A 12,515-nucleotide genomic window follows, 5' to 3' on the forward strand; every position below is an offset into this window, starting at 1 on the left:
AACCCCATGTACTTGAACACCAGGGTACAGATAAACAGGTAGCATTTAGACATAACATTGCCAGAGCTTGAAAAAAGTCGAAACAGTGAATCATTTGTACATCTGAAAAGTAAAATGAACTTAACGTACTTTTCCTAGAGATTTGCTATGAGGCTTGTATCGTTGATGTTTATAGTCCAGAGCACTCGCAGGAGGGCTTTTCTCCCCCTTCTTGTGCTGTTGTCAGCCAAGATCACTGTGGTTTGGATGCGGGGCTCAGCTACAACAGGCTCACCTTAGAAACACTCATTCCACAGGCTCAGGCTGAAAGCTGCTGAAAACTGCCTCTCTGAGCTAGCTGCACAAGAGTGCTGCCAGCAATCTGCAGCAGCAGCCCTGAACCAGATGCTTGTTATTAAAAAACAGGGGCTGATAAAAAGTAGTGAATATAAACTCAGACTTAACATACAATCATAAGGCAAAACATACCCAGTTTATTACTGTTTGTTCTGGGTAAAATTAAAGCCTGGAGTCTCGATTCATGCAAAGAAAATGTGGTCACAGAAAATGATCTAAGTTTTTGGGGTTTTTTTTTCAGATTGAGCCAGGAAAAACAAAAGAGCCTGTTGAGTATGTGGTGCCAGAAGCTAGATGCACACCAACGACTGCAAGTAAATTTAGATTTAAAGCTAAAACTCTGCTGTAACCAAACCATTCATACATTGCAATGTGAGACTAGCATATGGGTGTTAAAGTTGATCTCACCCTAACGTGATTGTCTGAGGCAAGGCTTTCAGATGCCAGGTACAAAACCTAGAGCTTCTGGAGAAGAGGTGGAAAACGCCTTTTCTCATCCTTTTCTGCCCTGGGTTGCTCTGGGAGTCTGAAGGCCTTCATGACTCACTCAGCAGACCTGGAACCTGTCGGATGTACAGCGGCTCTGCTGCCTGTGAGCTCTGTGCTGATTTCCCACTGCCAGCCTACATGCCCCTAACTTCAGCTGTGCCTCTGGCATCACCTACAAGGCAGCCTCTTGCTTCAGCTTCAGCACCAGAAAAAAGATGCTAAAGCCCAAGTTAGTTGGGTGTTTCAGAGTGAGATTTTTCAGTAATATTCTAAAAAATGCTTGAGGGTTTTCGGATAGATACACTTTAATTTATCTCAGATCTTATTTGACTTGACAAGTCCTATTTTACTGTAAATTTACACAGACATTTTTTACAATGGGAAATAAATTACTTGTAGGAGTTTCATTTTAGTACAAAAGGAAAGCCATATTATGTATTAAGCATGGTGAATCTTCAAAACAAAGAAGTAATTTTGCACAGCTAGATCTTCTATCCTAGATATTAAATCTATGTCTATTTCTGAAAACAAAAAATAGTCATCTTCTCATTTGACAGTCTTTGTAGACTCCTTTTGATCCAAAACTTCATAATTTTATTTTTTTCTGAAAGAAAACACAAAACTAATGACATTCACATTGGCATACCACACACAGATCTGTGTGGCAGGGAATGTATGAAAATGAGTTTCATCCATCCACTTGTTCATCCAAAACCCTTTTGCCTGTAGAGTAAGAAGTTTAATAAAAAGTTTGAGGCTCCTTGAAACTGTTGCTCAGGCAAAACCTTTTTAATGCTTGCTGGAACCATCCAGACAAATTTGAAAGAAGGCTGTGTTTAAAGCATATGTAAAGCTTTCACTGCCTCTGCTTTACTTGCACTTTAACAATAACCAGCGCCCTTGAGGTCAGGAGAGCTTCTCTGATGATAGCTTTGCTTCATCAGCTTCAACTTTTCAAAAAACTATGCAGCAGCACATTTGACCTATGTAAAGATTTGTGTAAGTCTGGTACTTTCAAAACAGGAAGATGAGCAAGAAGAGAAAAGTTCTCGAAATCTTGCCGTTGCTAACCTTACTCCAAATGGGTGAGACAGGGAAGACAAAAAGTAGTCTCTGTGCTGTACGAAAGAAACTGTTACTCATCTCTGCTAAATTTGTGCTTTGCCTCTCATTTGTCATCGTCACAGCTGCTTGGTCTTAACATGGTTTTGGCGGATGCCACATGCAGCATGGCATAGTAATAATGAGAAATAAGCTACCAGGGGAAAATTATTCAAAATCAGTTTGCAAATGAGGTAGTGAATGTAGAGGGTCATTTGGTGGTGGTGGGTTCACAGGAAAAGGCCAATTCTTTTTTCCTTCTCAGAGCTGTGAAACATTCAAGTGCCAAAGTCCTGGGGGTGTTGGAGGGACTTTCCCGGTAGCAGCAGCACAGAAATTTCACTCTCACTTTACTTCCTCTGCCAGTGACCTCATCCTCCCTCCGTCCCTGATCCCCCAGAGCTCCCACCCCAAAAACACCTTTGCACAAAACTTGCCCCCTGAAAGGAAAAGGTTTGTCACCCACTCCCACACAGCTGGAACTGCACCGTAAGGAACAGCCCAGCCCAGCCTTTTTCCTGCCACCTTTCTGTCCTTTTCCCCTCCACAGGGGAAAACTAGTCAGCACCTGTGGTTACCCAAAGGGTTTGTATTTGACTAATCAAGTCTCTTGCAACCAGAGAAGTCAGAACCTTGAATTGTTTAATAAGACTGAGAAATAATTATTGCCAATGGCCCAATATAGCATAAAATAAACCCATTAACTACTGACTTACAAAATACCCTAGCATCTACGTATGCTGAAGCAGAAGACAGTTGTCAGAGGATTGTCTACAAAAAGAGCAATGAGGATCAGCCCTAACCAGGGTGATGTACTCTGTCCCTGCCTAGCTTTTTTCCTATGTGCTGAAGAGGCACTTAGTAATTGTCCTTTAATAATACTCCAGGCAATGTGTTTCAAACTCCTTAGCACAGATGCTGTCGTTGTTGACAAAGGACATACAAAAGACACCCCTATCACACGGGAAACGTTGTGCAGAAATATAATTTTGAAACCAATGTTGTGGAAAGACCTTAACCATCCACAGAGGTAGACCTGATGGCCGCATATCCTTTCTCTGCTTTAACCAAACGTTCCTTGTAAGGTCTTCAAGAAAATACAGGTAAAACAATCACCCCAGACTGACCAATGAAAATATTACATTCTCATAAAACATACAACCCCTCTGTTAAATATACTTACTGCTTTAGACAGTAGTTCCATGAGAGAGGTGGTCTGGATTACATTTCTTTAAAACTGTTTAAGACAAAGGAATAGCACCAGCTGATCACAGGGTCTGGTTTAGGTCCTCTCTGGTCTCCTCAGCATTTTAAGGAGAGATCCTCATTCTTTCCAGGCACCAAGGACAGACCAAGACCCAACTTGTCCGTCAGCTGCCTGAAGGAATGGCTGGTTCTTGCTGGGTGCTGCACTCTCCCAAATCCCATCAGTTCAGTGAGCCAGGAACAGTCATCAAGTTATTATGGGGTTGATCTCAAACTGGACCCAGCTGTCTGCTTCTAGAGGGAAGCTGAGTTAATTGTTAACTCCCACAGCACCTGAGGAAGCTATGGGAGGCTGGCAGAGAAGAAATGGTCACACAGATTCAGCTGAGCCTGGCTTAGAGTTTGCAAACAGAAAAAATGACCCTTAGCTCACCAGTACTAAACACAACTATCCTGCTGAATACCTCTCTCCCACTAATAATGCTGGTCTTACTTTTTATCCTCAATGTGGAATCAAGTTTATTTTTGGAACCTTATTTTACATTTCAATGTGCTTTTAGAAATACTATTTCTAGTTACAATTTAGAGATAATATTTTCTTTCACTCGGATTAATCTGTTAAATAAATATGCAAATATATCAAGCGCTCTCTATAAAAAAATACAACACACAACAAACAACCCCTCAAATAATAAAACCAAGATTAATAAAAATACTTACTATATTACACATATGAAATGGCCAACTAGTTTTGAAACTATAATGAGACTTAATTACACATGAATCACATGACATGATCTAAAAAGAATCAGCATATATAAAAAAATGGCATCGCCTCTATAAAGACAACTTGAGCATCTCCCTACTTAAAAATATAAAAAGAAGCCAAACAGTGTTGTCTGTGCATTTATAGCTACTGAACATTAGATAAATTAGAAGGAGTTTGTGGAATTCTCCATTAAATATCTGAATAGGGAGATGAATATCATGCCACAGCCTTTTGGGTTTTTTTGTGGAAAAATTCAGCCTTCAAGACAATGAAATGTCTCCTTTTGATTAAACCATATCCGATTAGGATTTAAAGAGAGGAATAATTCTTACTCTGGATGTCCATATTTAGTGAAATGAGTACATAACACCAGTTTAAACACAGCCTTCAACAGATCGTTTTGATTTATAATGACAAATAGAAAAGCTTGCTTTAAAATATTACAGGAATTAAACAAAAATCAATGCAGAGAGTCAAAAAACTTCCCACTACACAGTTCAGTATTAAAATACATCAAAAGTCTGAGAAGTTTGACAGTGGACCACAAGTACTGACAGTGTAAATCACCCTGACTCTATTAGCTGAAGCTTATTTGAACACGTTTGGACCACAAGCTGTGTTCATAGATGAAAAATGCTGACCTACATAAAGTCAGGAATCATCCTATGTGTACTATAAAATTACACCTCCTCTTGGGACCTTTTGCCCAGGTGTAAATTGCCCCTGAGGAGATCTGCCTGCAGACACCAGGGCACTGAGCAAGTTGATGAAACACATGGGAAACTTGTGGAGAGCTGTGACTGAGAAATATGATCAACAATCTTGTGCTTTATGTTCCAGTGCTAGCTAATGTTAGTATTTATCCAGCTGAATGCTCATCCTCCAAATTGCTTCAGATGGAGAACATAAAATAACATGCTTTAGCAGAGCAGTTTCAAAGTAGGTGCTATGGTCTGTGAACAGGAACACTTGAATAGTGCTACTACAGGACATTCCCCACCCCACAGCTGACACAGACCACTGGTCGCAATTACCTTAGATTGTTTTTACTTGAATCTTCTTGAGGCAGCCCAATTAAAAGTCATCATTCTCCCTCCATTTCAATATGCTTTCTTAAAAATGGCACAGACCACTGGTAGTATATAATTTTTTTTCTGACAATTCATCTTGATATAATGCACAGCATCATAGCTTAATACAAATACTTTACATAACAGACACATAAGGACAAAACAAAAGCATGTAACAATACAGCTGCGGCTCCTTTGCTGTATTACATAGCTGGCAGAGTTTCCTTTAGTTTTCTTTGATCTTTTCTGTAGAATTTGAACTTCTGGTACCAATAAGCAAGAATGTTTGTTTCGGTATTTTTAAAAAGCAGAGGGAAAAACATGGATGAAATAGAATTCAGAGTGAGCAAGATCATGGAAATGTAACTTTCAAAATATCAGCAAACTGGTGTAACATAATTGTTACAGGGGAAACAAGTTTCACTAGGCTCAGCATCTCCTAAGTAAAATGGAGCAGATGATAGAGACCTATTCTTTAGAAATAAAATACTTTCATCTTCCCTAACGACCTCCAATTGCTTGTTTTGTGCATGTGTGATAGAGCTGGGGTCATTCTGTTTTATTCATTCTCCTAACTAACAGCCTCATTAAAAACATGCACAAACTGTGACAACTGAAGGAAGGAGGGGGAAAAGCAATGAACACCTCAAAAACTCAAGGATAACTGTACAGATTGTTAGGATAATAAAGTACAGAAATTTATTAGGTATCAGCTCATGTTTCAATCTCCTTATTCCCCCTCCCAAGAAGACTTGCTGTATGCTCATAGGCATTTAAAAACAAAGATAAATAAATTTTGTCCTTCTGGGTTTCCCTTATTGCAGACCAAGCCATAAATCGTTTTAAAACATCACTTTTTGTTTATACTGGCAGACTCTGAATGCACCTATTGCTCTTCCCATTTGGAAGGCATTGCTGAAGGATTCTGATGTTTTGGACATTGTATAGGAGGCCGATTTGATTTAAACTTGATTTTTGGTCTTGACATTTGTTCCTCACTTACTCTTGTACCATGGCAAGTTTAGTACCTTAAATGCCTGTAAGGTGGAGTGACTGGATACTTCTGCAGCTCCGCACAGCGAAGACCCTCCATCTGGGGAACAATGACGTAAACTTGTATGCCTCCTAACACCCAGGACACAGTGAGTGTCCTCTGTGTAGGAAATGGGAACTGACGACATTAGGCAGCTCTTGGGGGCTTATTTCAGAAAGCAAATGTCAATTTTGTAAATCAGACATCATTTAAAAGTGATTAAAAATGAATAAAACTTATGTTTAATTATGTTCAAAAGACATCAGTAGCACAGTGCATCTGTGAATTCCTGTCCAGGTTCCATGTGATTTTGATTTCCCCAGCTCTGATCTACTTCGCAACTTGCTACTGTTACACTCCACTCTTCATGTCAAACTCCTGATGATTTTGTGTTTCATTAATGGTCAGGAATTCGTCACATGCTCCTGTTCGGTCATTTGACTGTTCTTTATGAACTAAGTGCACCATTTCTTGTGATTTGCTGGCATCTCCATTTAATCCACTTGTCTTCCTGTCCTCCACTGCCCCTTTGCCGTTATTAATCACTAGCTTTTTCTTCTGTCCACATCTAGAAAGAAATAAAAAAAAAAGTAAGTACTATAAATGGAGACTAATACAAATTAGAAAAAAATGGAAAGTCACTATTTAGGAAAAGGTGCTTGGAAATGAAACTTGTTCTGCCAGTGCCGAGGAAATGACAGTTGTGTCTGCCAGTGCACACTTATACAATGCAAAATATACAGTTTCTCCATAGTACATAGTTTGGTTTTGAAAGCATCCACCATTATGCTTATAAAATTTGGCAGGAGCTTACTTATTCAATTTGTATCTTTTGTTACTACAGATAGGAATAACATTCATTACTGAAAGCTAGAAAATATTTAATAACATTTGGATATATAGCATTTATGAACTTTTTAGATATCCCATTGTAAGGACAGGGTCCTTCTAAATCCAGAGTTGGGACCACACCTTTGAAAGTGTTCAAGTACTTGAGATAGCAGAAAGTTTGGATCAAGTGCTCGCCTCATTATACAAGATAACTTTTTCCTTCCTTGTATTAGCATGTCAGGCCTAGAAGCTTGCCAACAGCAAGGAAATAACTACTCTTGCTACTATTAACAGCATATCTCTTTATGATATCAAGGTTGGAAACAGCTACTGTGCTTTTAAAGTTAAACCTACTGTAGTGCTGCCCAATAAATTCTATATGTAGCTCTGGATTAACACACACACACACACTCTTGTAAAGAAATCACCAGTTGTCCTGCTTTCAGCAGGGACAGAGTTAATTTTCTTCTTAGTCGTCAGTACAGTGCTGTGTTTTGGCTCTGATGTGAGAACAGGGTTGATAGCACACTGATGTCTTTAGCTGTTGCTGGGTGATGTTTACACTAAATCAAGGACTTTCCAGTTTCTCGGGCCCTGCCAGTGAGAGAGCTGGAGGGTCGGGGGAGATTGGGAGGGGACACAGCCAGGACAGGTGGCCCAAGCTAGCCAAAGGGATATTCCATACGGCATCATGCTGAGTATATGAACTGGGGGAAGAAGAAGGAAGGGGGGGACATCTGGCATTATGGCATTTGTCTTCCTAAGTAACCATTACACACGGCACAGCCCGGCTTCCCCGGGGGTGGCCGAACACCTGCCTGCCCGTGGGAAGTGGGGAATGAATTCCTTGCTTTGCTTTGCTGCTCTGCGTGCGCGGCTTTTGCTTTACCCGTTCAACTGTTCTTATCTCAACCCCTGCATTTTACATCCCCTTCTGATTCTCTCTCCATCCCTCTGGGTTGGGGGGGGAGTGAGCAAGCGGCTGCGTGGTGCTTGGCTGCCGGTCGGGGTTACACCATGACACCAGTCCAAAACTGATGCATGCTGGTCAATGTGGGATGTGTATTCTTCAAAGGAGTAAAAAAATACTAGCAGTACAGTAGTTAGATTTGCCCCAGGCTGTTAAGACAGTTCTCTGACTACACAGTGCCGAACAACCTACTTGTCCTCTAACAGTCTTGTGTAAACTGAATACAAAAAGCACAGCTCTCTTAAGAGGAACAATGTCTCTGTGAAGCTTTATTTTAAAGTGCTTTCTTCTTAAAGGAAGCCTATTTTGTCTGAATGACTAATTTGGCAGTTCAGTTATACTATTATCCGTCCAAGTAACTACTTTTTTCATGCTTACTGCCTGACAGATGAGGGTTGTTTTATCCAAAGTAGCTCAGTTCACTGTGATAAAATTACACATGCCCTTGGGAATGATTTCTGCTCTGCAGCCCTGAAATGCTGAAAGAGGCCAGCGAGGAGCTGGGGAGCTTCACAGCCTCTCAGAAGAGTGGCTCAGAATGTCTCTCCTGACGTGGTGGTCAGGCTGGGCAGCATCTTCTGGACCCTGGAAGGAGATCCTAACTTTTTTTATGACAGGCACCAGACAGAGGCAGTTGTCTTTGCAACGATAGGAATAACTAACTAACTAAATAGGATCACACTGGACCTTGGCCATTTTGATTTTTGGTTAAGATCACTTATGACAACACCAGTTTAACAAAAAAATAAAATAAAATAAAAGAAAGAAAGAAAGAAAGAAAGAAAGAAAGAAAGAAAGAAAAATAGTTGCCAAACAATTTGCTGTTTACTGAGGAGGCCCAGTTGCTTGTTTGAAATACTTGAAACCTCTGCCATGTGGACTTCCTAACTAGAAAGGCTAAATCTATTGATTTCTGAATCAGGAAGGTAACTACCTTGAAACAGAAGCCTATGCTTCATTAGGCTTTTTTCAGACAACCCGAATGAGAGAAACTGGAGATGCTGCAGTTAGCATTCATTTGAAAAATTGTGTAACTGACAGCATTAAACAAATAAAAACACAGTTTATTCTCACTTTTTAAATAAATTAATGCTTGAAACATTCTCAAGCTGCTGCTCAGCTAACCCTGAAATGTTCAACCCTCCTTCCTCAGCTATCCAGTTTTCTCAAAGCGCTGCTGTTGGTTTTGGATTAGTCGGTGTTCACATGCAGTGCTCCGACCGCACGCCAGCTGCCTCTCTATGAATTTTCCGTGTGTCAGTGCTTATCAGGATAGATGAAGAAAGAATCCTTAGGTTATTCATGTTATCATTTGGACCCTGCTAAAATGAAAGAAAACAATCCACTTCTTTTAAGCATACCAGAGTACGTTGGTGCTTCAAAATTATTTCCTTGCTGTGACTAACACATATTCTGGGGTCTAATCCATGCATTTGTACACATACATGCAGCCGCACGCACTTTCTCTCTTTCCTACTCACTCCCAGCTGCATGGAAGCACTAAGTAAAATGTTTCCCATTAACGGTATCTAGGGCATAATTTACAGCTCTGAGGTTGTTTCATTTCTTATCAGATGCAATCTATAATTAGTCATAGTGGCCCTGTTTGTGTTTTCCTATAGTGACTCTTCCTGTGGAGGGAGGAAACTATGGCAGTCTAAAGACGTAAGAAAGTAACATATAAATCAATAAGCCATGCCATTCAGGCTGTGTAACTCCAGAATCATTTCACAGAAAGGAAGTTGTAGCATTCTCTGTCTCACCGTATGTTGGACAGCTTTCTTATTTCAGCAGGTCTCTAATAATACTGTCAGAGAAGCACTGATATTGTGGATACAGTCACAGGTCAAACCTATCGGGTAGCATCCCACTACTGACTTCAGCAAAACTGTATCAGTTTACTATTACAACTTGGCATTTAGTTTGCACTGTTTTGCCGCATAGAGGCCTTCTGCATTAAGGTCAGGGACTGCCTGGATTGCTCCCTCACCACAGTGGCAATGCTTTATTTTAGCACCCATGCCATGCTTTGGAGGACTTTAACAGTATTTCATAGAAGCTTTATCATGTGCTTTCCTGGAGCCAGCAGACTAGGAATAAATTTGCTCATGAACCTGAACAAGAACCTCCACATGTTATATAGTTACTCTGATAAAAAATGTTGAAATGCAACATTCAAGTAGCAAATAGTTACTCTGTTAAGGGGCTCAACTTTAACATTGAAGTAGCAAAAAGCTGTTTAAGACAATTGAGAAGTAACCTCAGAACAGCCCCCAGAGAAAAGAAAGTTAAGAATATTATAGCCTCCTAAGGCTAGAGTTTTTTCAAATTTCCTGGCTAACTTTGCACAGATCACTGCAACTTTCTATTCCTCAGCTTCTTCATCTGTAGAGGAGTAAATAAAGCTATTGAGTGCTTTGATAGCAATGTTAGACTATACCCCTGCCAGCTGTGATGCTGCTTTTTGTTTGGAATGAGCAAATTCACCATGTGACAGTGATTGCCCAATACACTCCTCCACACTATACACAGACAACACTGTTAATGGTGGAGGGTGATACTCAGCTCATCCTCAGGTTGCTATGTCCATCTCACACAGTTTTCACCCTCAGTGGGCAGGATTTTCCCATTAATAACTAATAGGTAGAGAATAATTAATTCTCTATGATATATGTACAGTTAGTTTCCATCTACAAGTGAAGACTAAATGGTTTATACAGCTGCGGACTTCACGTGGTGGCCCCCACACCCCAACTCACAGTGCTTCACAGAGGAAGCTCTTTCCTGTGTTATGCTACTCTGCCTTTCCACGAAGCTTTGAAACCTCTCGATGAAGAAAATAGCAAGGCAGTGTGTTTTGAAAAAGGGGCTACCTTACCTTCTCCGACTGTTAACAGCAATGCACACTGCAAGAATCAACGCAAGAGCCACAAGAGCAGCAACTATGATCAGCCATTCTGTGGGGAGAGTTGAGGGAGGGGAGGACAGCGTATTAATGGAGCTCATGTAGTTTTGCTGTTTTGTAGAATTGCAAGAACACAAGCTCTTTTACATTCTTTAAACTGTCAGTTTTTCCTAGTTCGCATGAATGTTTGTCTGTTTTACGAAGTGCTTTTGTGTAAACTGAATACTTTTCATCATTCAGCTATATACAGGCCAACTCAGATGAAATATCCCAGCACTGTTGGCACCTATAAACACTGTACTTTGGTGGACATAGGTGAAGAGGAGTTCTGTCACTGATTTATTCCAAGAGCAAAAGAAAAGGCTTTGCAATGGTATACCTGTAATCCCAGGCACAAAAGCAGGATGACTTAAAGGTAGAGCGAAATGTTCATTTTTTCATTTAAAAACTTACTTTAAGGGGTATTTCTGGGGCAAAGCCTAAAAAAAGAAGGAACTACAAAACTGCAAGGGACCCTCAGAGGTCATATCAGCTACATTTCACTCCAGTGAAACAGGGTCAATAAGAAGATGGGCGAGGAATATTCCATTTGCTCTTAACATTTTTATTAAAGGAAACTTCACAACCTTTCCAGTAGACTATGCTTTATGCAGTACTACTATGACTGACAGAGATCCCCTCCTAAGAACTACCTCTTTTATTTTGTTTGATTGAAACAAGTCTGCCTTGTTTAAGAAGCCTTCTATGTTTCATTTGAAACAAATTACTTCTTATCACTTAATTATTATTACTCCATGGTGAAAAACTGAGAAGCATTCTTTTTTGTAGCATGTCCTTTTGATATCTCCCTTCAGTTTTCTCTGACAATGATGACTACTTCAAAAGTTACCTTTCCAAAATTTTCTTTGTGCTCTTCTCAGGTATTTATTTTTTTTTCTATGTGATTAATGCAATGCCTTGAACCAAATATAAAGCTTCAGCTCTGGATTTGCTGGGCCTCAGTAGAGTAGGATAATTACTTTCTCTGTTTTAAAAATAACTTTACTGTTAATATGTCCCAGAATATATTTGCATTCTTCTGCAATTGTATCATGGGTTTGGCTTCTCTCTCTTCCGTTTTAATTCTGCAACACTCGTCTCAGCTACCACTTTCACCGAATGTTCTCGTGGATTCTCTTTGCATATACCTTTACTGAATTTTGCCTGATTTCATATCAGTTTAGAAAGGTTATTTGGATCTTAATCCCATTCTCCAAATGCGTGATTTATGTCATCTTGATATTTCTGGAAAATTATGTGAGTCACAATATGCTCCATTTTTCAGACTACTAGCAAAAATGCCAAATACCATGTGATCCAGAACAAAGTCTGAACAACTGTAATTAACCTAGATTTTCCTCTCTTACTTCAGTTCATATCAATACAATTCTGCGCTTAAATTTAAAACATGAGACTTCAAAAACCTACCTGGTACCTGGGCCGACCTTTGTTGTGAAACTATTTTTGTTGTTGTGGTGTCCCCAGGGAAAGTAGTGGATTCATAATGTCCCTTGTGTGGTCCTTGATCACCGTATATACTGGAGGTAGACCCTAAAGAAAAAAACAATCTGTTAGGCCAAATAGGCTTAGTGGATATTTAACAGTGAGTTACAAACATTATGATTTTAACAATTAAAAAAACATATTCTAGAAAGTTCATGCTGAGGCTATTAAAAATTATTTATACTGAAAGCTATTACATAGACTACAATAATCATGGTCATCTGAGCTATGGCTAGTTTTAGTATTTTTAATAATAAACCTCA

At 39.7% G+C, this 12,515-nt stretch overlaps 1 protein-coding gene across 7 annotated transcripts in view; it reads right to left on the minus strand.

Annotated features, from left to right (window-relative positions):
- Positions 1-3,816: 3,816 nt before the first annotated feature.
- The window catches only part of CD44 (CD44 molecule (Indian blood group)), a 59,143-nt gene continuing 50,444 nt past the window's right edge, over positions 3,817-12,515 (minus strand). For 6 of the 7 annotated variants that reach the window (XM_040601467.1, XM_040601466.1, XM_040601465.1 and 3 more), the window contains 3 exons: positions 12,178-12,300; positions 10,684-10,762; positions 3,817-6,572 (listed from right to left, as the gene is read on the minus strand). In XM_040601467.1, coding sequence (XP_040457401.1) covers positions 6,356-6,572; positions 10,684-10,762; positions 12,178-12,300 — 419 coding nt within the window. In that variant the 3' untranslated portion in view covers positions 3,817-6,355. The remainder of the gene's footprint in view (positions 6,573-10,683; positions 10,763-12,177; positions 12,301-12,515) is intronic. The other variant, XM_040601468.1, reaches the window with a different exon arrangement.

Source organism: Falco naumanni, chromosome 7, assembly GCF_017639655.2.
Source record: "Falco naumanni isolate bFalNau1 chromosome 7, bFalNau1.pat, whole genome shotgun sequence".
Taxonomy (NCBI): Eukaryota; Metazoa; Chordata; class Aves; order Falconiformes; family Falconidae; genus Falco; species Falco naumanni.